Source organism: Mycteria americana, chromosome 1, assembly GCF_035582795.1.
Source record: "Mycteria americana isolate JAX WOST 10 ecotype Jacksonville Zoo and Gardens chromosome 1, USCA_MyAme_1.0, whole genome shotgun sequence".
In the NCBI taxonomy this organism is placed as follows: domain Eukaryota; kingdom Metazoa; phylum Chordata; class Aves; order Ciconiiformes; family Ciconiidae; genus Mycteria; species Mycteria americana.
In genome coordinates, this window is record NC_134365.1 from 80,611,865 (window position 1) to 80,638,449 (window position 26,585).

The 26,585-nt window shown below is 43.3% G+C and overlaps 1 protein-coding gene across 4 annotated transcripts in view; it reads left to right on the forward strand.

The window, feature by feature from the left end:
- ETV6 (ETS variant transcription factor 6) overlaps window positions 1-26,585 on the forward strand; it is a 144,579-nt gene that overhangs the window by 38,393 nt on the left and 79,601 nt on the right. The window contains exon 2 of one of the 4 annotated variants that reach the window (XM_075507824.1): window positions 9,217-9,346. The exons of 1 other annotated variant lie outside the window; for it this stretch is intronic. In XM_075507824.1, coding sequence (XP_075363939.1) covers window positions 9,217-9,346 — 130 coding nt within the window. Of the gene's footprint in view, window positions 1-9,216; window positions 9,347-12,035; window positions 12,055-26,585 lie in introns of those variants that run through there. 2 more of the 4 variants (XM_075507834.1, XM_075507851.1) reach the window with 2 other exon arrangements.

Genomic DNA, 26,585 nt, shown 5'->3' on the forward strand with positions numbered 1-26,585 from the left:
CCTCTGGAAAGTTGCCTTTACCTACTTAGTGGTGTTGTTGAACAAGAGGGTACGGCATACTCCCTGCTGTGCTGTGGGTTACTTTACTGAGTTACTTGTGCACCACTTGTACCTTTAGGAGCAGCAACTGTAAGGTGTAGGGTTAGACCTCGTCATGGCACCCCCAGGTTTCTCTGTGTATATGTCCTTTTTCAGGGAAAGTCTGCCAGAAGTCTGAAGTGTGATGAAATGCTGTCATGAAAATGCAGTGATAGTGTGTATGCCAATAGTGTTTTGTTTTGCTGGTGAGGAAAGTTGTAAAGATGTCAACCTTGCAGGGTTAAACTGTTGTTTCACAGGATAATAAGTAGGTACACCAGTTCTCTAGTCTGAAATGGTCTTCCAGTGTGAGAACCCAAGTCTGTGATCAGGGTTGTCTTCTCAGTGCCTCCAGCAGTGGATAACTTTTCTTCGTAGAGGAGAGGCATTCTCATGCTTACCAGGGTAGGCACCTACGTGATCAAACATAAAAAACATAAAAAATTTTTCCAGTTTGTTATAGTAGCTGATTTTTGGGTGTGCCCGTATTTTCAAATGGTAACAGATATAAGATAATTATGGCATATCATGATGCAATTTGTTTCCAAACAGGCATATATACACACTGTTCACCCTCAGGTTCAAACTGATTTCATGTAGCTAAGGAGAGAGAATAAACTTAAGTGACTGAACTGGAGAAGATAAAGATTGAGGTCCTTTTGTGGACTTTACTTCCACTAATGTAAATGAGGACCAGGGTCATTGTTTTAAAAAAATCACTGGAGAATTTTGCAGGTATAGATGGGAGCAGAGTCCAGCTGTGCAATGGGACCGAGAAGGGTAATTTCTTATATTTTTAGATTGTATTTTTAAAATGTGTATTTCAGAGTGGTGTAGCTCCTCAGGAATTTTGTTTCCATCAGTGACTGAGGATTAAAAGAAGCTATGACTTATGTGAATTACTCTCTCATGATTTTTCCACTATTTAACCGATGGGCATGTAGATAATCCATGGCGGTGAATGAGTTGACCTCGTCCATGTGACAGTTCTGACCTGTGATTCATGCTATGGAGATATTTGATATCCCTGTTGTAAAGGATCCTGTTCACAGTAATTGTAGCTTCAGTTAAAATGCTCAGAAAGCAACACTCACCCATTGTAGAAAGACCAGAAATGGTGCTTGTCCTGGAAATGTGTTTGAATACATGGTAGCATTGCAGCTTGCCAGTACAGTGAGCTCCATAATGCAACTGAGTGAAAACACTTGTGCTGCCATGCCAGCCCTGAGACGCCGCAGAGGAGCTCCAGGATTCTCCTTTCCCATAACATGTGAGAGGGCAGCTCCCTGTACACCATGTTTCCCCTTAGTTTTCCCATCTCGGTTTCATGGCCTCCAGAAATTTTGCACTGAAATGAGCGTATGACTCCAGTCACAGGCGTTCAGGGTGTGAATTCCCACGCGTGCAGGCAGGGTTGTACAACCACCGTATGTTACAGAGATGAGGCTCCCCAGCACTCTCTCTTTTAGAAAAGAGAACGCAAAAAAGATGCAGTGAAAAATTTGACCCGCAGTTATCTGAGCCTGGAAAGTCTTTCTCTGTTGCCCTCCCTGCTTCCCTGCTGCTTACTCACTGGCCACAGTATGTCAAAGCCTCGTGTTTTTTTTCTAGCTGTGCAATAAACTCTCTGTCTTAGCCTTCTGTGGTGCTTTGTGCTAACAAAATCATGAGGTAGGCACAAAAGGGGATGCCCTGTGGATCAGAGCAGTGGCCCACCTTTCTATGTGCCCTGCTTAAACAGAGGTCAGTAGCAAGTTCTTTGGGGGAATGTTGCAGTGACAACTCCGTAATGCAAATTGTGGAGTTGCATGTGGAAAGGAGCCGGGGCAGATAGTTTATTAACATCAGGCAGTTGAATCTGTGGTTGACTTCTGCCTTGAAGTAGTAGGTCAGCTGGGCCAAGTCCCAGCTTTACTGTCTCTTCTTAGAGCCTTGCTGCAGAAGGATGGGTGGAACGGTCTCCCACTTCAAATTGATAAGGCTTTACTCCTATTTTGCAGTGTGACAATTCCATTTCCAAATTCTGAACCAGAGTCTGCCTCCCATATATATTTTGTGCTGCCTAGCTGGGATATCTATGGATAACATTCTTTATTATTAATATAAATGACTAATCCTTTCTTGAATCTTGTGAAGCTCTTTGCCTTAGTATTATCTTGTAGTTTTACCTGATATTATCTTCCCACAGCCTGTTTCTACTCTATTCCCCCATATTATCAGTGACCTCAGTGAAGAAATACTTTTCGAGCATGTGGTTCAGCTAGTTTTTTGCTTCATTTATATTTGCTAATTTGAGCTTTTTGCAGTGCTTAGACAATAATGCAACTGTATCTTGGCATTTTCAACAACAACATTGACCTCCGCAAGCTGCCTTTTCACACTTGAGTGTGTCAATATTGCTGACTGTACGATTTTAATTTAATTAGAACAGTGGTTGTAATCATTTTGGGAGAAGCATGAACTTCCCCACTGTCTCCTTTCCCCTTCCCTTCCGTGATGAACTGTTGCATCTCTGATTTTTTTTTTTTTTTTTTTTTTTTTTTAATTTGCTTGAGTAAGGATTGAGATGTGAGAGGCCAGCCATCTCCTGCCCCTGTGCCGGGAGGTTTGTCAGGCAGGCTGAAGGGAGGAGGCAGCGAGGAACTGAACTTCACAAAATCACTAAGGTCACTGAGACAATCTCTGCTCTCTGTGCGCAGGAAATGAGATATTAATCTTTTCCCAGTGCTGCTTTGCATAAGGTCCATTCCAGAGAGCTGTGTTTGTTTTAATTTCTCTAATTACTGATAGTGTGCTGATTATGCTGCTATAGATTTGACGTGAATTGCTATATTAATGGGATCAAAAATGAGGAGAACTCTGCCATGGAAATTAAGATGATGACAGCAACTGGGGGAAGGGAGGGAAGTGGAGAGTTCAATTCATACTCTGATACTGCAGAGCTCTACTTTGCTTTTTCTGGAGCCTGATCCTTTGTCCCTGGTGGAAGTTGGAGCATGCAAGCTGTAACATTGACCAAAATCCCAAAATGTTTTAATTGTGTACGCAGTGCCATACAGTCTCTTAGGGGCTCTGATTTCCCCCCTCCTCCCTATGTTAGACCCTGTAACTCATCTCATAGTGGTCTCTTGGACTTTTGTATCCAGCTATAGCATTGCATACAAAACACTGGTGAACACTGCATATGTCTTCCTTCCTTTTCCTCTTCTCACTTACTCACTTCTTCCCTTTCTCACTTGCTCCCTTAATGATTAACTTACTTGAATCTCCTGCTGTTATCCCCTGTGCTACTCTGTGGCTGGTTTGCTGGCATTGCCCTGCTGAGTGCCCAGATGTGCAGGGCCTTCTGAATCTTTCCTGCAAGCACCTCATTTCCCCCCCTTTTCTCTAAAGCCATTTTTTCCCCTCTGCCATACCCAAGGCACCTACTCCTAGGAGGATCCACAGTAGCAAAACCAGACCCCCCCAGGCTCCCCCAGCTCCTGGTCACTTGGCTTGTCTTTCCACTTTCTCTGCCTCAGTGTGCTTGCTGAAAGAGACAGCAGTCCTGGTCCCCTGTCCTTGCAGAGCTGAACATCCTCGGTGGTTTGAGGTATACAGTGTTGTGTCCAGAACACCAGCTTTCACAGTGCTGAGAGCTACAACCATACGTTTCAAACCTGGTTTTGCACAAGGCAAGGGCATGTTACTCAGGGGCTTTTAAGCCTAGGGCTTCCCCAAAAATCTAAGAGTGCACCAGAACATCTGCACACCTGCTAGCGCTGTCCTTTCTGAGCGTGTATCCCCACAGGTGAGGAGCTGGAGCAGGGTGATGGGATGATACCCAGGGAGCTGGAAGCTTCCCTTAAAGCAGCATCCCACTACCACTGTCCTCCAGGTAAGCAAGGATGGCCTGTGAGGACAGGACAGGTAACTTTCTCCCTTTTTACTTCTAACTGTTGGCTTCCCGATAGTTACCACAGCACAAATTGCTCTATCTTCACCTTGCAGTAACACCAGCTTCTCTGGGGAGCAGGTGTAGTCTGGGCCATTTGGAGAAGCGAAGATGAACCGCCGATGCAACAAGACAGGCACGGAGTGGCATATGTACACCAGCAGCCTTGGGGGCAAGCGCACCTCAGCTTTCACTCTTAGTTAACTTCGCCCTGTGTAGTATCATTACATGCAATATAGGAGTAGGTTTTTACTCAGTGATAAGAGGCAGCTGCCTTTTGTGTTGGCCACAGGGTATGTGCAGACCATGTTGGCCATTCTGGTTTCCTGAAAACTGCTGCATAGGTGATGTTTCTTTGCTTTTTCAATTAAAAAAAGTCATTTTAGTATAACATCCTATCAAATTACTGAAGTAGTCATGTCATTGGGACATGAGGGCTTGCATAGCGTGCTTTCTTACATATTTTATTTTCATTTCTGCAAAAACATGTGTGTGTTTTTGTGCCTGCCATCTGAGTGGAGTTAGTAAAGGGACAAAAAGACTATCAGGCTGCAAGCTGGAGAACATTCAGGATGAACGCTGCTGCCTGGAGTTTAGAAGGGTGTAATTTTAGCAAAAGAGTGAAGCTATTTTTACTTGCAGCCTCACTCATCCTCAACTGGTAGACTTTTTTTAAAAGGTGACTACAAATTTAATTTTGCAATTTTGGCATTTTTTAAGTATTATTATTACTTTAGCAATATGAATTATTTGTGTTCCTGACAGAATTTTCTAATTGCTCAGGTACAATTTGTCTGTAAAGGATCTACCCCAATTCTTCAAACTGAAATCAATGTGTGCTTTGATGGCTTTGGGAGTCTAGTCAGCTGTTACGTACACTCCTACTAGATAGTCATGATCATATAACTTTTGAATTACCTTCCTTTTTTAGACAGGATGGTTTCATCTAAGGTTTTCTCAGCACCTGGATATTTAGTGTTTTGTACTTTTCTAGTACAAAGAGAACAAAACCATAGCTTGTCTTGATTCTTAACCGTGTATTTCAATCTGTCTCTGCTAGATCAGGCAGGTGAAAGCATGCCTCAGTCTAAGCAGACCTGGCTGGTTGTCTAGGTGGCACTGTTGGAGCACCAACCACTACTAGAGTAAACCCCAAGGAGGGTCTCTTTAAAGGTTGACTTAATGCATCTCTTCAATTATTGTAGTCAAGGTGAAATTTCATGGTGAAACTTTCCTGACTCACTGTGAGCTGAAGAAGCCTTTCAAAAACGATGACAGCAAGCAATATGCCAACTGTTTTATCCACTTCATTGTAGCTACTGGCAAAATACTAGGGAGCTGCTATTTTGAAGTTGCTTATAGATGGCAGTTGTTTGGGGCTGAGTGTTTGGTCACTTATGGGTTTAAATGTTTATAGAGTCCCCTGGCAGGCAGCGAATCTGGAATGTGGTAATGCCAAGCCCTTTCCTAGCACTCATCACCAATAATCTCAAAAGACCACACCAAATATGTATTGATTTAGTCTCTTTTACCAGTAGACTAAGCTGCAGCAAGGCTGTCTGTTCAAGTACACACAAGGTTAATGCTGGTTCTGCTATCAGCACTACCTATCCTTCCTCCCAAGCTGTTGCTTGAACAACCCTACCATTGAACCATCTATTCTTGGCCTTAATGTAAAGGGAAAAATTAAAATGACTGGTTAGGAAGCTGTTTCAGAAAAATTCCTAGTAGTGGAGCATCTGGTTGCATAACCTTAGAAGCACGAGATACCAGCCATGTTTTTGTTTGATGGATCCCATAGAGAGAAGCCCTAGGCAGTTCTGGAGTTGTGAAGATTAAAGCAAATCTGTTTTCAGTGGTGTGAGCACAACAGGTACCTTCTGGAAGCGTGACTCTAAAAAGCCTCAAAAAGCCTGGAGGAGCAAATGTGACCTTGTGCGTTCACACGTCTGTGTAGGCCAGGAGTTGCGTGTGGCTGAAGCACAGAGCGACAATTGGTTGCAGAACTGGACTGATGTTTGCAGTTCTGCTTCCCACCATGTTACTGACTCATGCTGCAAACAGGGATAAAGCTCATTTTTCCACAAGCCCCGTGCCTTTACCTCCTTGTGACATTACCATTCCACACCTTTTGAAAATGTGGCCAGGACATTACAAGGGCTACTCTTTCAGGATGCACTTGTTAAATGCATTGCCCTTGAGAGGCACATGCTGTCCTTTTTCAAGACAGCTTAACTCTGAAATTACTTAGCTCATTTGAGCTTTGCTCTTTCTGTAACTCAGGTTGTCCATGTGTCTAATAAAAAGAAAAAGACTTACCTAATGTCTGTAAATTGCTTTGATATTTGGGTTACAGGTGCTGGAAAAAAAATGCAGGATTAGTAAAAGAGGGCATTTCAAAGGCACTAATAAGAGTCAGATAGCTAACTCCCCTTTGTGCCTTGTAAAATCCGTTCTGCAAATATTACCAATTCACACATTACTGTGGACATCCAAGGTGTTTGGAAAAAGTAACTGTGCATTTCCATAACAACTTTTTGGTTTTTAGTGTCCTGTTCATATGAATACTAGGAAACAATGAATCAAATGTATTTATTTATAACAGTAAATCTCAGTGAAGCTGTCTTGGTATAAATCAGGTTACCGTATGCCTTTAGGAGGTTGATCAGTGCGGAGAGAAAGGCAGCAGGTACTGGAAGCATAATGTCTTCGTTTGATACAGCACCTCCTGGGTGTTGAGGGAAGTGCGTGGGGTTCTGGATATAATTTTGTCTTCTGCCTGCACTTTCCTCCTGCTGTTGGCCAGTGAGAAGGCCCTTTGAAGCCACTTAGCCCTTGTCTTTGCAGCGGTGATTCAGTATTTCTGTGAGCATGAAATGTGACCTGAGGTTGGACTGTATCCTGCATTCTTCGGGGAGGGAGGAAAAGGACTTCAGGTCTCCCATCTATGCTCTAGTGACTGTTTGCAGAGGCAGGCATCTGTGTGGCTGTGTTTCAGAAGTGTTCCTCTTTTTATAAATATCTCATTCAATAAACAAAATGAGCAGCTGCAGTGTGGTTCGATTATCTGAGCTGCGGATCGCAGCAGGAAATGGTAGGAAGTGGCTGGTCTTGTTGCAAATTGCTGGTATATGCACCAGTGGTGAGAAGGTGCAAACGGGCAGCGAGACTGCAGAATGGGCACAGAGAGCTGTACCTCACGGGAATGTGAAGGGCGTAGAGTCAGTTGCTTCGGGTCAGGGAAGGAGTTGCATAAGTTGAAAGCAGAATAATATTTTGTAGCTCCACAGGTGCGTCTTTTGCCACATCTCAATGAACATCCCTGTTTGTTAACTAAGAAAAAGTAAATTCATATGAGCTAATGGTTTTCTGTTGCCTGGACAGTGACGAATAGAAAGAAGCTGAGTGGACATGGTAAGGTGTTAAAGGACTTTGTGGGAGACTGGGATATAAGATTGAACAATTTCTGGTTAAAAAGTACTGAGCTGAAAGCCACAGAGGCTGTACTCACAGAAATAACAACATAGTGGTGGTGGAGTGAAACAGGTCGGTCTGGCCACTCTGTCCAAACCCAGAATAGTTAGTGTTGAGATGGATCATTTATTCTCCACGTGCCCTCAGTCTTCTGTGCCATAACTGTCAGCATGGCGCAGAAGACTGAGTCCCATGTCAACTGGGACTCCAGACGTTGAGGCAAAACTTCTGGTTCTGCGTGAGCTCCTGAGCAGCAAGCTGATAGCAGCACCTTGTGCCAGAATGAGCTGGGCTTGCTTCGAAGTGGTGGCTGAGAGGATGCAAGACTTTCTAGGTGCCCCATGTCCCATTTCTTTTTGTACACGTCACCTAGTCTGCCTGAAGAGTTTTCTGCTTTGGTACATTTAGTTATTTACTCATGTTGTACAAACCTCTCCTTCCCTTTGCTGGTGGTGATGCTGCTGATGTTACATTCTGCAGGTGCCTCTATCAGCCTCAGTCTAGTTCCCTGCCGCGCGGCCATGATAATGTTGTGGTTTGTAATGGAAGTAATTACCTTCTCTTGCTCCTGCACCAAGCTTGTCTCTTCCATTTGCCAGAGATCAGGATCAGGGTGGGGAGCTACACATGAACTCTCCTGCATATGCTTAGAAATGAAGGTAGCTTCTTTTGTTTCTGTATGTATGTGGATGTAAATCCACGCTGTTTGCACTGCCATCATTAAATGTCAGCAGCACGGTTTTGGGGAATAACACGCATTGCCTTCCAGGAAGCATCTGATAATGATTTTTTTATTCTCCTGTAAAATTGTGGCTATGTTTATTTACAAAGGGTATAATTTGTGCTGTGATTGGAGTACAGGCTTAGAATATGGAAGAATTTTCCCATCAGATCAGATGAAATTTCAGTCTTAAATTTCTTGGCAGACGTTTTCAGAAATAAAAACCTAACAGTGACAATTATGAAACTAATGCAACATTCACAAATTGCCCTTTAACTCTACTTGACTGTCCTTGCATAGCTGCTTTCTGTATGCTGACTTGCTTATTTAGTTGCAAGTTAAACTACTTCAAAGAAAGTGCTAATAACTAGTTTAGGCAAGAAAAAAAGAAAGTACTACATTATTCGATGGTAAATAGAGTAGTTTTTAGCGATAGAGTATGGTTTTCTGCAGCAAAGACAAAACTAATTGCTTAATGTCTTTAAAATGCTATGAAGGAGTAAAGTCTTAAATACTTAATCAACATGCTTAGATCATAACTGATTTGTTAGCATAAGATTAAGTGGTTTTGGCCCTTTCTGCAACGGTACTCGTGCACGTATCACGGAGTTGCTGTCAGATTTTCATCAACATAAAACCCTCAGAGTCTCCCACTTGTGTGTCACTTCCCTTTCCTCCCTTGGCAGATTTCTGAGAATACCCTTGGAAACTTCATGGACCTTTTGAAAATTAAACCCGTCACCCTAAAAGCTGTTTTGGCCCCTGGCCCCAGCACCAGGTAGCACATGGCCTGTGCAGCATTTGCCTGCAAGTGGACAGGCTGCAAGCTCCGTGGCTCCCTGGGCAGGCGGGTGCATCGCTAGTGCTGCTCGCCCCCACCATGCGCGCACACTTCCTTCCTTCCACCCACTTCCCCCTCCCCTGCCTTGGTTTCACACCTCTGTTCCAAAGTTCACGTTGTCCTCTCTCTTTCTCCTCCCCCCCTCCCCCCCCCCTTTCTTTTTAACAGCAGGAAAGAATTTCATACACACCTCCAGCGAGCCCGGTACCAAATTACACTTCCTCGTCACCACTACATGTCCCAGTGCCTCGAGCAATCAGGATGGAGGAAGACACGATCAGACTGCCGGCACACCTGCGTGAGTGTCAGCGTGGAGGCTTCTTACATTCTTGGATTGAGGAGGGTGTGGGGCGGGGTGAAGAGGTGTTTCTATTTTTGTGGAAGACAGCAGGGAAGCCCCCTGGCTTTAGACTTTTTTTTTTTTTAAGCTCTAGCTGGTTTGCTTTTTCTACCTTCCTTTTTAACCGAAGGAAATTACTCTTAAATACAGTACATTATATCCCCCTGTCCCTCCTACACCCCCTGTCAAGGATTTGGCTTATTTCTCATGACAGGCACAAACGTGGAGATTTTATTTTGATGGGAAGTGCTATGTTTCCTTCCGTGGTATAGGAATTGCTCAGCGATGTGCTGTGACACAAGGTCAGAGTTTCACAAACTGGCAAGTGGATTATGTTTGTGCTGTGGGTATTTTTCAGGTTGTTGCAGGTCTCAATATTAAATACTCCTGGTGCCCAGGCTCTCTACTACAGAGTGTGAGTGCTGACAGAGGCAGTGGGAAAGGAGGAAGAATGAGCTTAGCTGTGCACAAAAGGATGCTGCAAAGGAAGAAGGGCATATCACTGACACTGGAACAAAAACTGGAGCTGGGGGCAAGGCGAGAGCCAGGCGCTTGCTTGCTGAGATGATTTAATGTTTGAGGAATAAGAAAGGCCAAGGGCTGTTGGCCAGCGAGAGGTGAATTAGTGAAATAGGATGGGGACAGGGAAGAGTGGAATTTTCCTTTCTGGAGGGGAAGCAGTTCTGATGTAAATCGAGAGTTTTTAAGTAAACTTTTGTCAGGTGCTACATTCCTGGGGTACTTGAGTGACAATGAGCAAGAGGGCCAGGAGCAAATGTAACTTTGTGTGTTGCCATCTGACAAACGGGTTTGGGATATCAGAGGGAAGAAGAAAAAATTCCATGTTTATAACAAGACATTCTCATTCCTGTCCTCAGCTGTCTTCCAGACACTCTCCTTTTCTGGATGCAAACTGTACTCCCAGTGCTTCTGTAATCCCGTGCTTGCTCCCTTGCTGGCCACGGAGTTGCAGTGTCCCAAGGTCACTCATTGCCCACACTGTGTTCTGCACAGTCCTGTTTTTGCCTGCTGCTGCCTCTTACTCTCTTCTGCCTGTGTTGTAATGTAGCCCAGGTTGTACCTTTTCTGTGCTTTCTGATGGGAATGGGAGCTGGCGCTGCAGCACTTCTGACCGTCTGGTCGCTGCCCGAGTATCCCCGAGCTCCCAGGCCCTGCTTGCCTGTGCGTGTGGCTGCTGGCCTGTTTCCCCAGCCTGGAGAGGACTTGCTGCCACACTTACAGGGCATTTCTATGCTTTACCCAAAACTTAGACACAAAGAAACCAACACAGAAGCAGTTCTTCTCCAGCAGTTCTTTTCCCCACTGTGGTTTTTAATCCCTGAGATCTTCCCCCCCCCATTGCATTCATTGGTACTGTTTACTTCTGCTGTGGGAGCCATTGTCTGTCCTCTTCACAGCTGTCTTTCCAGTTACTTACTGCCTTCCCCACTGGGTCTGACAGATGCACAAGGCAGGAAGGCAGAGACCCTTAATACTGGAAGGGGTGGGGCACTGTGTTTACTACCTGCTTCCTTCCCATCAGCTAGCCAGCATGCTAGGTAGTGTGAAGCTTATAAGGCGGCTTCCCAGTGAAAACTTCTTACCCAATATTTTTAGGTGTGATCCAACCTTTCACCTTGATTTTTGTTTTGGTTTTTCTTTTCTTTTGACTGGCACATTTTTAAACTTGCAAGGAGGATTCTTTCCCATTAGTATTTCCACACCAGTCTGACTTGTAGCGTAAAAACACAGGTGATTAATCATTAAATATCTGTGGAATAGTCTTCCACAAAGTTAGTGTCTCAGGTCATAAACAACATGGAGGATGTTTACATACATGTTTACATACTACTAGTTGTAGTCCTTGGCAGTATAGTATTTTGTAGCTCAGTAAGCAGTCAATATTGACCCAGACACTGTTAGAACCACTGTTTAAAGTATATAGATTCATAGCTAAGCCAGAAGGGACCATTATGAATTCCTAAAACAATCTCTGGAGTAAGTTGAGTTACAGAACTTCACTCAGTAACTCCTGTGTTTAGGTCCAGTAACTGTTTGAGCTACAGCATGTTATGCAGAAAGATTTCTGCATGTACAGACTTCAGTGATGGGGAGGATATAAGGTCTCTAGATGTTCTTTCAATACTTAATTATCCTCCTTATTTGCCTTTTTTTTTTAAGTGCCCTATTTATAGTTTGAATTAGTCAAGCTTCAGTTTCCAACTATTAGATCTCATTATCTCCTTTCCTGCTAAATATTGTCAAAAGACTACTCCTGATATAGGTGCTTTTAGATAAAGTCACTTCTTAACCTTTTCTTGGCTAAACTGGATAGGAAGAGAGGTTCTTAAGGCTGTCAATCTTCCTGTAAAGTTTCCAGATTTCAAATTCTGTTTTTGTCATCTCTGTGAACTGTTTCCCACTTGAGACATCCTTCTTAAAGTGAGGGCAACAGAACTGAAGATCATAGTTCAGGAGTAGTCTTCCTAATACCAGGTATAGAAATAACTAAGCGCCTTTTGGATCTCGGGTCATGAGATTTAAGAGGTATTAACATGGGATTTTGCAATTCCTGCATGGACCCCTCTCATTTTATTTTTTTTTTTTTTCACAGATGTGTCCGAGAGACGGCTTTGGTCCTAAATCCAAACTGCCTTAGAAGTCAGGCGAAGTAGCCAATTTCTAGTTCAGGCTGTGGTACTGTGTGTGAAGATTTGGTTTAGATTTGCAAAGTCTGGGGGTTTTCTAGGTCTGAGATTTTGTTTGGTTCCAGCCTTATTGTTTTTGTTGATTAGGTGAAGTGTAATAACTTCTCTCAACCCTCACTCATTCCAGTGCAACAGGGAGATATGGTAACTTTCTCCAGTCATACACAGAGCTGATAGTTTGTCAGGCCTCCACTCATTCTCTGTTTCTGTGTTGTTCTGATGGTATTTACCAAAATAAAGGCAGAGTGCAGTCCTAAACTGTACACCTTCATTTCTGCCAGCTTGCAAGTTCAAGAGCTATGCTACAGGTGCAGCTGAAAACAGCAGTTGGCCCAAACGAAGGTAGAACTAGAGACAAATGTTTCAGATGGAACATGAAGTGCACTCTGTGGATTCAGATGGTGTTTTATGCCTTTCTATTAGCAATTTCACTGTTTCTAATGTTTAAGAGCACTCTGAAGGCCCTAACAGCCAATAGTATCAGGACAATTAGTAGAGCAATTTCCTTTGGTGCAATAAATTATTTCTCACTGTTTGGTGAGTAAATGGGTCTCAGCTATGCTGAGCTGTTTTGATCCAGAGTCTGGAAAAGGGAGAAGTGCAAAGTTTAGAAGGGTGGAATGCAGATGCTTCTTTGCTACAAGCATGCAGAGGAGGACTCCTCTTTGGTCAACACAGCTAGAAATATAGAGAAACCCCTTTTCCTGGGGGTGATGTGAAGGCACTTTCCCCTTCTCACACAGCCTTTCTTGTCTTAATTAGCTGCTTGCTTCCCAGCCTGCCCTATTCCTATAGTATAGAAGCACAATGTATTCAGTCTTAACTTTAAAGCTCTGTGGGAGTGAGAATCATTTTCTGGTAATATACACCTTTCTCTGACGCTGTGCTTCTCTCTAAGGGTCTTTTGACCCATACTTTTAAACATACTTGTTTGCATAACATCCACTTCTTACCTAGTAACTGAGTATTTGGGGCATTGTAAACAAAGTATCAGTGGGGAGCTGGAGAATATGTTTTCCTCTATTTTAGGTATGTAGTCAGAAAGTACAGTGGTCTCCCGTTCGCTCTTTGTCCCCGGTGTGTATGCTGTGGTAGCTTTGCAGCATATCTGATCTCCACTAGACTGCACTAATGTCAGATAGAAGGAGTGTTTGGAAAATGGAGATGTTTACTGAGTATTCAAGAGAAGCAAATTCAGCTCTCACACAAGGCTCTGCCCTTGGTGCCTTCTGTGACCTTGGACATCTTGTTTTAGTTTCCCTGCTGTAAAATGAAAAAAACACAGGCACAAAGACTCTTAAAAGTTGTGAAAATTAGTACAGTGACTGCCTAGATATTGTGATAATGAAGAATGTTGAGATAGGTGGAAGTCCTGAAACTATTTGCATACCCCTTATCTCTGAGGCAACTTACTCCATATTACCACGGAAAGTTCTCTCTTTCTTTCTCTCTCTCTCTTTTTTTTTTAATTAAAACCAATCTTTTTGTCTTGTCTGGTACAATGTCGTTAGTTACTCATTTTGTGCTATGGCCAATACCTTGTGGTCAAAAGTTCTTGGAACTAGATAGAGGATGCAACATTTAAGAGATGGGTATGAGAACCCTTCCCTGTGTCTATTAATATGCTCTGAATCAGAGAGACAATAGCTTTTTCCTTTTTTTGTAATATGCAAGATGAAAATAAGGTGGTTTGCCTTCTACAACAGCAACTGTAAATATGTGCTAAAGGCTTCATGGTTTTCTTCGTCTCCTTGAACATAAAACTTCTTCAGCAAGAGACACACAAATATCAGTGCTGAAAAAGCACTTGTTGCATGCTCTGGTCCTGTGCAGCAGCATTCCCCCTTGCACATTTCTGTTGATTTGTACAGTCTGATTTTTATCTCTGAAGGGCATCATCCCTTGGGAACGTGTGTGTGTGTTTGTTTAGGCAGATGGACCTCATGGGCAAAGATTTCAGAGTATTTTCTATTGATACAAGCATGAACAAGAATTCATTTCTTCCTCTGAAGTAATTACTCTTCTTTCTTTAGTGTTGGCATCCTTTGTATGCCTGCAGCCCATTGTCATAGCAAGACACACTGCACATACTTTTCTGTATACATGAAGCAATTATTCTTGGCAGCAACTAATTTTTCTTGCTGTTGCTTTTTTCTGAACCCCCAACAGCTCGCACTGATGTTCAGAGTAAAATGACACACTAGATGTCAGGATACATGCATCACTTCATAGGGGAGAACTTTTACATTGGGACTGCAGTGGTGTTGTCTTGAGTGCACTCACTTTTTGGGGGGTCGTGGTGGTGGGGAAAGCTAAGGACCTATTTGTAAGATCGCTTGAGTACTTTTTGTTTCAAATGTAGGCTTGGGTTCTGGTCTTTGGTTTTCCAGTGTGCAATATGTTCCAGACTACAGCTGATTTTGATGAACCAGAGTATCCAGACCTGGTTACATACAGCTCATGAGATCGTTTTTTATTTCAGTATTTCTGTGTCCCTTGTAATTACTGTCTGTTCTACTGCCTTCATTAAGGAGGACAAAAGGGGGGAATGTATTGAGTTTTCTGCAATGATTATATTAAAGGCTTTAAGTTTTTAGCGAGTGTTTCATAGGAATCTTTCTGCATGCCTATTAATATTGGTATTTGATACTCTGATTTGGTGGGGACCAGTCCAGTGGCTCTGTATTGGTTTGAGATCTTTGTGACCCTAGCTGTACCACATTCTGCAAAAAAGCCCTCTGTATAACCTCCAGGCGTGGAGATGAGTGGTAGGGCAGGCCAGGCAGTTGGGCTCTCAGTTGGGCAGGTTCTTTAAACTAAGGCATTTATCAGACCTGAAAGCAGTTTATTACAAGTTTCTGTCTCCTGATCACACATTGTTGCTTATATGCATCATTTGTGTGTTAAGAGCACCCGTTTTCTTTCTTTTTTTTTTTTTTAAAGGAATGCAGGAAACAATTAAGAGAAGGAGGAGGAAACAACAACACTGTCAGGGTTGCCAAGGATCCATTTTTTTTCTGTATAGTGTCTATTAATTATGCTGCTTCTTTTATTAATCCTTTGGCACCTGTTAATTATTCTACAATTTTGGCTAGCAGCTGGAAAGCCACTTCGAAGCATTAAGCATATTGTTATTTAGTTACTAGAATATTCAATGCATTGAACTGAAAGTATGTAGTGAGATGGGAAAAAAAGCCCTTCACCCTAAGCCACATTTAGAGCAGCAAGCAATAAAAATATTTTCTTTGGAAGGATCTTTGTGGAACAAAACTGACTGACGCACATACAGGGAAAATAAAATAAAAGCTGCATAAGACAAAGGGACTGTGAGAGGTGGCCAGAATGTCAAATTAATGACTCTGAGACTAATCCTGCTCCCACTGAAATGAGTGCTTAAATTCCCACTGATTTTAGTGGGGTCTGGACTAGCCTCTTTCTCAGATGATTGTCTTCTTCCAGCCCCCTCTTTGCTCTTCTCTAATGTTATGGCCACTTAAGCCTCGTTCCTCCCTCTTACTGTCCTTTATATGCTTGCCTTTCCTCCTAATCTCCTTTTCACCTTACACTTCATTCTCTCTCTGGGTAGCTAGTCCTTCCCTAACCAATCCCAACCCACTACAAAAAAAAAAAAAAATTAAGCCAGGACAGTGACCTTGCTTGCTACTGCCTGACTGTTTGCGGTATTTAATCTTCTTGATGTTGCATCTTCTTTTTCCACCATGGGCTTTTCTTGCACGTTTATATTCTGAGCTATGCAGGGCAGGGCCCATCTGCTTCCTCTGTTCAGCAGTGCCTCCTGGTCTTTCAATTCGTAACTCTTAATAATCTACTGACAGCCTGGCTGGACTGTGGAAATCCCAGCCAGCCGTCCTGTCAGCCTCAGTGACCATTGCTTCAGTCAGCCCTAGTGAAGTGACTGGGCCTGGCTCCTTCATGACTGTGAGTTACATCCAGTTGTTAGGTTAGGCAAACAAGATGAAAATCACAAGCCAGGGAGATGTCGGTTATGCCTGCCTCCTACCTAAGGTGGCCTTCCACAGGCAGCCTCAGGTGCTCCTCTGAACTTAATGCATCTACTCCAGCCTGCCTTCTGGGTGTTTCTTACAGTGAATCTCAGGCCAGCTTTGAAGTGATCATACAGGCAGGCAATTTGGATGGGTGGAAAGCCCAGTCTCAGGTTCACTCTTGCACCACGGCTGGGCACAGTGGAGATGCAGCTATTTTACTTGAAAGAGCTTTATCCAGAACGTGTTGAACTGGGAAGAGTGAAACCTCATTACTGATCTCGCTGGGAAAGTTGTGGCTTTTGGACAAGGAAAATCCTGCTTTACATTTTCTGGCATGGTCTTTGTTCATCACCTGTGGGAAACTGAGCCCCTTGTCACTGGGTTTGCATCAAGGTGACTCAGAGCCAATTTAGCTGTCACCCTTGATGTAAACAGCTGGTGAGTTGAACCCTAGATCTGTTAGGTCCTTACTGCTGCCTGGTGACTGTGGCAGAGGCATCCAGGTTAAGTGTGAAAAAACTTGTTATAAAGGGCCAGTGCTGTGAGCTGGTTTCTGGTTCTTGAGAGAGTAATTTAGTCAAGTGCATTTTTTTAATGTACCTGGTTGTTACCCAGACAGAGTTAACGCAGCAGTTTCCTGCACCGACAGTCCTCGGTGGAAGTGTGTAGAGGGATGAGATCCTTCCTGCCCTGGTGGGAACTTGCAAAGCAGTCCTGAGGTGGGAGAGCAAGAGACCTGTGGTTCAGGGTAAGGAGAGCCTGCAGTGTGCGAGTCCCAGTGGTGCTAAGCCAGACTTTTACCCTCCTGGAAAGCTTCACTTCAGGGTTTTAAATCTTCAAAACACAGACTCACCTCTATTCAGAGGGGAAAGGGAGCCATGTCACTTTAATCTGGGATTCAAGCTGATCCCTTGTGGAATTCCCCTGGAAAGTGTGGGGAGGAATAAGAAGCAAAAGCAGCAGGACATTTATGGTATTGCTGGGTTTGAAGCATTTTTAGCTTTGTCTTAAAGGGACCCTGTCAAGATCAGTGAACCTAAAATTAGCTTGCTTTTTTCTTTCCATCCCAAATGTGTCTGTTTAATTTTTCATTTGTGTTATGTTATAAATGCTTCCATGTTCTGTTTTTTTTAAGAAATAAAATTAATGTAAAGAACCCAGTGTTCATAAATAGCCCTACAATTAAAGAAAATACAGAAGAGAAACTGCATGTAAGCCATGACTAACAACTCCACAATAACAGACCATTGTGTGGTGAGCGCCTTGCAACAAAACATAAGTGTGGTAAAAAACTCTGCGGAAACAACATAGCATGCATGTGATGTCCACTCCCCTAATAAAAAACAGATCTGAGCCTCGGAATATTGGAAGAGAGCACCACTGTCCAGCATTTAGAGGAGCTTGTAGTGTGTGAGGAGAAACCTGCTGCAGCTTCAAGGTACCAGGGATTTATGTAATAGGTCATGTGTATACACACACAGAGAGAAAACAATTATTTTATGTCCTTTATGAGAGGCTGGATTTCCTTCTGCTGTACTTGTATGTCTTCTCTCCCCTGTGCTGGCGCTCCTTGTGATACTTAACAAATACAGCCTGGCAATCTCTATTAAACAAGGTTTTACATCCATTTTACAACTCCCCATTTTACTGTTGGAGCAGAAAGACTAAACGATTTGTAAGTTTGTTGAAGAAATTTTTGGTAAAATGCTTCCATCCAGATTTGGATGCCCAATCCAACACCTCAGCCAAGAGGAGCCTCTCAAGATCATTTTCCAAAGATACTTGGGAGGGGGAAGCACTTGTGCATCAGCCATTCCACTGTTGGGGATGCTTGTGCGCTGTCTGTCTTTTATGGAATGAGTAAGTTTGAAAGTGTTCACTCCTTATGTAAACTTTGTTTCATGCAGGACTAGCATGGTGCTATTAATGTAGCAGTGATCTTTGTTCAAGAACTTATGAGTTATTTATATATTTAATAAGCATATAGTTGGTGGTGTTGTGAGTTAATAAATAGTCACCATTGATTGGCTTTCTAGAGTCAAAGCATGGGGATACTTGCTCAGCTCCAAATCTTTGTTTACGAGTCTTTATGCATAAAAATCATACCCTGGGAATAGCCCTAAGCACCCTGCTTTATTTACTGCATATGCCTCTCTGGTTTTGATCTCCATATACATTTGTATCCCACCAAAAAAAAAGTGTCCATTCTGTACTAGCAGCAGAGTTAAGTAGTTCTATAGCAATTATACAGACCGGAAAATGAAAATGTTAAATTACACCATGACAAGTTGGAATTAAATCAACATCTCTAATGATTAACCAATGTATCTTTCCTGCCTTTAGAGTCCACAGGCATAGTATGGGGTGTTCTGCAATCAGTGGAGAGGTAGGATGAGGGACTCCTCTGGCAAAATCCTCAGTGTTATGGGCGTTGATTTGGAGACAGTCCAGGTCTTCCTCTTTGAGAGTTTACTGGGTGGATCCTTGTAGCTGGAGAATTCGCTATTGAAGTCCCAGAGTTACTTGTAGCACTGGATTGCATGGGCTGCAAAAAAGTGGACCCATCTCCTGCGGGCAAGCAATATTCTACCCAAGTCCTACATGGCCTTTGCCCTGTCGTGGTGCTGTGGCATGCAGAAGGGATGGTATCCCGATAAGGGCTTTTGGCATCGCATACTCCCTTCTCAAAGGAAGAGCAGTAGTTTCACTGGCTTTTGGACTATGCATCACTGGGCATGCCCTGGGGGTGGAGGAGGAAGCAGTGAATTGGGCGACAGGAGTTCAGTCGGGAGGGTCTGACAACTACACTGACCACAGTGAAGACCTGGTCTGAACAAACCAGTTGCAGTCAGCACCGTGAGAGCTCTTTGCCAGAGTGGTAAATTTTGCAAATGCTTTCTGGTAAGGATAAGCTCTAGGAACACACTTATTTCAGAGAAAATACTATAATGCTGGTAATGAAATTGCACTATCTCAGCATCCTGCGAAAAAGGTTTATTTTCTTATCTTATTAATATGTTCTCAGCATTCTCCCTCTTGCAGTTCTCTAGAAGCGTTTTTTTTATGGTTCCCTCAGGTGTCTTAAAGCTTCGTGTTTGCAGAACAGACCTCCCGAAGGGGCTGTGACCTGGTCAGAGCACTGACATTTTATTTTAAACCCACCAGCAGCAAAAAACACAGAATATTTTTGAAGGGAAATTTCCTTTTTGGGATTTTGTATCCCTGAAAGAATTTCCGATGTAGGCAGACAGTAATTCCCAGCTACATACTTCCTGATAAGGAAACAGCTCCAATAAATGCAGCTATAAATAGCTACCTTTTTATTTTTTAAAAATGTAGGGAGATTTGTTTAGCCTTTCTTTCAAACTGTTGAAAGAAAGGGACAGTGTAGGATAAGAGTCTGAAGTTTGGCACCCATTGGCTCTCCAGATCCACAAATTAAGATTTTAATCTGCATCTGTACATGTAATTACATAAAGTTTAGATATCTGCTTATTTCTGCTTATCCTTCTCACAACACTGTAAAAGAAAACACCTCCTTTTTTATATGGTAAACATAAATTTCATTTTGCCTTCCTCATGAGGGAAGAGTATTACCTGCTTTAAGCAGAATTCATAATGCTTTTGCTATGTGCCTATATTTTAGTGCTTCTCTTTCTATATATAGTTTGTTAAGGTGCCTTGTCAGCTCAGAAAAGTAGCGCGATCTTCAACTGCATTTTTTCATGTTTACTGTGGATACGCTGTAGCAAATTCATAGTTAGACATAAATTCCCTTTTTTCTAAAAGTAACTTGCTGGGACAATTTTGTGCAGTTAGTTTATAAACCTTCTGAATTTTCTGCATTATCTCCCCCCTTTTTATGGTTCTCTTTCATGTATTTTTAATTTCATGCCTTTCACTTTGGACTCTTGCTAAAATTTTCCTTTGTCAGTCCTGCTTCTCTTTGTTCTTTTAACAATGCCAAACGCATGGTGCCTTCAGAAAAACAAGTAATGATTTACCTACACAAAAATTTATAGAGATGAATAAATTTGGTGCAAGAGTTAGTGTGAAAATGTCTTTGCAAGTTAGATTTCAGGCCGGCTGTACTTGTCATTCAGACTACAATTGAAAATTGAAAATATATACATGTCCACTAGCTTGATTGTTTTATAGAGGATGAGTCTGCTTCATAAATCACCTTGATCAGCACTTAGACTTTAGTTAGACCTTGGTTTCTGTCCTACAGCAGAGAAGGGTCTGTGGGTCTGCTTGCAGGCTGGCATGTCCTGCGTGGCTGCTGATAGCAGGTGTCTCCAGCCAAATCCCGAGGCGTGTCTGGGCATGGACTTCTTCACAGGGGGTGTTAGTGTCTGGGGCATCCTCTTTTCTCCCTTGTTCCTGTCATGAGCGCTCCCCGTAGTTTTCCTGGGCGGGGTGAGGTGCCCACGGTGGGCTTCCTACCATGCACGGTGCCAGTTGCCCCATGGCCAAAGCCCCTGGAAGGGCGGGGGTGCAACTTCCTCAGTGGCAGGAGTCAGCGGAGAGTTGAGGCCCAGCACAGCAGAGGGGAGGTTGAATAATCTCCCTTTCCCTCATCCTCCTCCCCCTTTCTCCTTCCAGCGATTTCACAGGATCTTATGACTTGTGGCCAAATCCTACCCACAAGGGCACTCAGCTGCTGTGGGCCCCTCCTCTTGGCCTGCTGGTTGTGCTCCCAGCTGGCCCAGAGCCGAACAGATTGCACAAGGGTGCAGCTGGTGGAAGATCCCTCCTTGCCCTTATCATTCGTTGTCTGCTGAAATGCCATGGCAGGGCTCAGTGTGCGCCCCTCCTCAAATGTTGGTTGCGTAGCCCCTGAGCACATTGCTTGTACTCCATTTTCCTTTGTAGGTATCTGAAGGGGTTTTACCTTCTCCCTCCTGTGCTCCTCTCTTAGCTGTACCGGGAAGGTTCATCTGTGTGTGCAGGCCTTGCCACACCTCCTCAACAGGCCCGTGGAACATGCTCAATTAATACAGTATTAATTAATTATGGGGAGAAGTCGCTGCTGGCACAAGAACCAAGGCTTGCAGCTTATAAAGTGAATGCTTTGATGCTGAGCTTTAAAGAACGTTTCCATCAACTCAAGCCAGCAGAGATTGTGTGATATTTAAACCCTCCCTCCGTACAGACTCCAGAGCTCACGGTTCTGCCACTCTGGGCACTAACAGCAAAACTAGTGGTGGTGAAGGAGGGTTCAGAAAGCACAACTAGGGATTGACCCTCATAAGTAAAACTGCACAAGTCCTAGGTGGAAATGTTGGGGCTGAACCAGAAATGGTTTGTCGAGCCAGCTTAATAGATGCTTGCAGTGTGAAAAAAGAGTGACTTTCTGGACCAGCTGAAATGAATAGCAGTTGTCTCACTGACTTCGGTAGCTGCCATGGTTTTATCCAGAATTCATGTGTGTGTGAGTAAACGTGTAGGTTTGCGCTGTGCTTCTACTTATTTGGCCAATGTTTGGGGGAAGAGGGATGAAGAAACGACTGTGCCTCTTCAGTTTTATGCAATACTGAGAATTTCTCCCTTTCTACTTCCTCCTTCTCGGTAGTGCAGAAGGAAGTAGCCCCGGACCATGCCGGTCCACAAACCAGTTACTCATTTCAGTTCTGCCGCTTGAGTGGGTCCTCATCTATTTCCTAGTGGGGGAAATCTCCCTTTATGTATATAAGTTCCTCCTTCCTATTCTCTCTTTCGTTCTGATTTCTTCTAAGCAATCTGTCTCCTTCAGTTTTTAACCTCCTTGCTGGCTTTCACTTCCTCTCCGTGCTTCAGTGAAGGCGTTTTGTCAGAAAAACCCCTCTGTACACAGATACTTCTTTGTTCCCCCTTTTTTTTTTTTCTGTCTCATACTTCTTTGTATCTCACTTCCTTGGAAACTTCCTTAGTAGTCTTATTACCTCTGGGCTTTTAGCTGCATTACTCTGGGTAGTCATTACTGTGTTGCTGGGTGTGTAATTGTTTAAGGCACCTTGATCTTTTTATTAGAGGTATTTTTTTTTTACTGCTCTTTAAATACTAATAGGCAGTGGTGACAAATATTGTTATTAAATACACAAGGCTTATTTCATCACTGCTCTACAGCTTGCTTGGTGGTTTTCAGTTGTTGAAAGTGAGCGTAACCAAATCACAGGAGTCATTCTCTACTTCCACTTTGTGTTGTTCTCAGGGATGCAATGCACGATGTGGGGTAGTGGCAAATGGGTCACATGCAGTAGAAGTTGTTTAAGGTTTGGTGCCGGATTGAAGCTTTGGAGCTCAGCAAAATAGGAACAAGGGATAGCACTCAAAGTCTGTAAGAGCTGGAACATTTACAGTCCTCCTCCAATTTTTACACTCTCTCTCAGTTTTAAAATCATGCAGAATGAAAAACAAGCGTAGGGACTGGGAGTGACAGCAAAGGTAACAGTGACAGCAAGACGAGCTGTGTTTGTGATGGGCAGACCTTGAAGCAGCTGGGCCGTTAAAGGAGTCAGTATTTGCTGTTGGCCTCCTGCCACACCATTATCAGTGTGTGCAGTAACGATGGCTGAATCTCAGAAAGTTTGGCGGCTGATTCAGTTCAACAGAACACCCAGAAGTAAATCCAGATGTCTTTCAAATTGGTTGGATATGCAGTGTTGTGGTTAGTTCTCCATGATTATGATTTTCTTGTGAGAGTTCTGGGATAATCCAGCTAGTCCAGAATAACCCTGAGAGCACAGCTTCTCACCCACGGCCTTTCTGGTGCTCCATCATTTGCAGTGAGAACATGTGTGCACAAAAAAACCACTTGAACTCAGAAAAGAGTTAACAATCAAAATTTATTTTGAAGCTGAGAAGTACGTATTTAGATCCTGCAGAAAGAAGGTTTTCTCAAGTACTTAGGTTTTATGCACAGAGACTGTTACTCTTCCTTTTTCTCTTGAAGCTAATTAACACTTACAATGTGTTACAACTTTTCCCAAAAGAAATGGTTGTAAAATTACTGCCTATGATCAGAAAAAATGGATGCAGAACGTGGTGGAAAGTGCCTGTTGTGCCATGTGCGCTACTCAGTAAGTTCGCAATGCTGTCCTCCCCACGTCTCTGCTGTGTTGAGCAGGCACCAGAGGGTTAGCCTGTGTTTGAGACTAAAGGCCCAGGTTTGAACTGGTCTTTCAATCTGTTTTTACTGGATCGAGTGTACAGTCTCACCAGTATTGTATATGGTTTGAAATCTCTAAGTTGGCTTAAAATTGTAGATAGGGCTCAATCAGCTGCATTTAATGCTTTCTTAGTGAGTACACTCCATGGGTTGCTTCCTGAAGACTACTAATGTGAAGGCTAATCCACAAACAGTCTTGGCACCACTTTGGAAACTGAAATAATCAGAGTGGTATAACCTATTGTGAATAAAGGTAGCTCACACTGATAATTTTATCTTGAAATGTCTGGGCCCCCACTCTGAAGCATTTTCACAGTACAATTTCATAAGTCAATGTAACATCAACAATGTAAAGGCTGTAAAAGTATGGTTAGTGGTACAAACCCTGTCTCTTAACCAGCTCTAAATTACACATATGCTTTATATAATTTGAGCCTCAGGACAGCCGCACTTTAATAGATCCTGACAACTGAAAGAGCAGGGACATCATCTTTCTCTGTATGGATAAAATGCCCAGCATGTCTTTACCACTTGAAGTTATGGTCATCTACTGAATTAACTGCTCCCAGTGTCACTCAGAATTGGGATGAAAGTAAATTATTCTTATTTTAATAATATTTTTCTAATTCTTCATGAGAGACAGCAACTCATTCATATGGGACCACAGTACACAGAAATCTCATCCAGAAGGATGTTGTGGTTGTTCAGCAGAAAACAATTATTGATGTGAGTAGCTCGTGACTTTTTCATGTGGTTTTACAGTAAAACTTGTGCATGTCCCTTGACTGTAGAGTTAAGCAAAGATATTTGTCAAAAATCGGTCACCAGTCTCAAATGTGTTTAGCAACTCTGCATCGATGTCATGATTTTGCACCAAAATTGTTAGGAAATTGAAGTTCTAACACAGTCTTGTTGAAGCTTGTGAACTTCTAGAGAGGTTTCTTAACACCTTGAGTTTGTTCAAACTCAGTCCCACTCAGGGTGTGGTGGTCTCATCCACACGGTCATTTTTAATATGATAGAGGACCTAGGTAGAACAGACTACTTCCCCAGTTTTCCCGTTCCCAGGAGAACAGAGGCAGGGATAGGACTCTGCAGTTTGAGGAAAAGATAGTTTTGTAAGTGAATGGGTTGGCGAGAATGTTGTCACGTGGCTATGAAGTCATAGTTGGTATGGAGAAGGTGAACAAGGAATGATTATTTACAGTTCCTCACAGAACAACAAATCCAGAGATTGGAGATAAATCATTGGGCAACACGTCTAAAAGAAACAAGAATGAGGATGCATCACTACATGAAAGAAATCATTGCAGGAAGATGTTTTAAGGCCTGAAGGTGTAAATGGATCTCTAAAAGGAACCAGATAAACCTGTGGAGAGAGGGATAAGCCATTTGGTCAGTATGGAAACAGTGGTCTGGATGCAACCACAGCTCATGACATCCTGAAACCACAGATTACCAGAGGCTGAAATAAGCAATATATATCATAGAAAAGATTGCTTAATGTTTCCTTATACTTTTTGCTTATGCAGCCACTACTGAAGACATTTGACTAGATGGGTCGGCGATCTTTTCTATTATGGCAGTTTTTATATTTTACCCCTTCTCGTAATCATCTCCAGTGATTTGACAGTAGTGTGGACGCCATCCAAGCAGATATATGTTCAGTATGCATATGCTACGCCAGAGGGCTCTTTTAGGTGATAACTAACTCATCAGCTAGAGGCCATGGATAAAAGTTAAGTGGGGGGATTTGCCTTTAAGCAATTCTGACAAAAGTCTCTTTACACAACAGCTGACTGAATCACTGAATGTAATGCCAAGGGCAGCAATAGAAAAAAAAAGTCATGTAAATTAGCTGGCGAGAGAACAGGGCAAAGCTGTCTGGTGAAGGAGGGAATGGGAGAGGAGGGCAGGCAGCCACCTGCTGGAGCTTCGGCTTCAAGGACCAGATCTCCCTCATCAAGTGTTTGAAAAACAAATTTTGAAGTTGAGACTGAGGGGGAAACGGGGAGAGTCTCTCTCCCTAGTGTACAGGCCTCCAGTGGATTGTGATCACCACTGTATGTGATTCTGTTCTCCCTAGCCCTTGTTTCTCCCACATGCCCTCAAAGGGTTGCTTTCATTTTCCTGCTGTCGTTCAGTCCAAGATCCAGTTCAGCCTGTGCCCCTTCTGTGGCCCTGTCTTATCCGTGTAACGTGTAACACGGATATCAGTTCTGCTTCCTCTCTTGCCCCACACAACAGTTTGGGTTTCTGGGTGTAGTCATTAAAAAAAGTTATTATTCAGTATTCCTTGCAATTTGAAATGGTAAATTAAAAACTTACTGGAAGTCTGGCAGTGCTTCTGATCTGTGTCCCCTTTGCTAAGGTGCTTCATAAAATACCGTATGTTGTTATTCACTCTGGCCTGGATGTTCTTGGCTCTCTCCCACTTAATGATTCACAAGATGTCTGTGAGATTCATTTTTGTATATGTGGTTCCCCCCCGCTTCCCTCTGTATATTCTCCCCTCCTTTATCCTTTGCTTGCAAGTCTTCACTGCGAAAGTTCATTAAATAAACCTCATAGTATGTGTAAGGGACAGAGTGCAGTCTCCGATGTGCCATCGGAAGAGATCTGAGATAAGATGCAAGTTTCCCCCCTGATTTCCAAGTAGGGGATTAGAGTAGTTTGGGAAGCTTTTCTACAGCTCCCCCTCCCCTTCCCCTGCTCTTTCTCAGCTCTCTTTGTCCTGTGCCTCTCTCCTGAATAGAGAGATTTTTTGCTAGTAAAAGCTCAGCAACTCGTCTCCTTCGAATGCTCCTGGCTGTCTTTGGGGAGGGGGGAGCAGGAGAAAAGCTGGGTGCGGCGAGGTCTGCGCACGCCTGTGTGAGGGCAGAGCTGCTGATCCCGGCACGCCGGCTGCAGTAAGCAAGCAGGGGTGTTTGCGGGGCTCGCATGCCAGAGTCTCTTCAAACAGCTCTGCTCAAAGGCATGAGCTGGGCTCACTTCTGAGGGAAATTTCCTTTTTGGGGAAGTTGCTGCAAAGGAATTTCCTGTGTGGGCAGACAGAGCTTCCTGACTTGAAGGCTTCTTGGAAGGGAAACCGTTTCATAATGAAATGATAAATTAAAGACATACCAGCCTGGTTCGCTTCAAAACAGCTATTGAGAGAGCTCAGGCAGTGCACCATTATACTCCCGCGCAGAATGAAAATAAATTGCATCCTGACAGGATTCTCCATAGTGGAGCATATCCTGCCCCCCAGCCTTCCTCCCTGTACGTCTCGCTTTCCTACCCTCCCTCCCCTGCTATTTGCTGCCCTCTCATCTATCTTTTGCAGCCCCCTC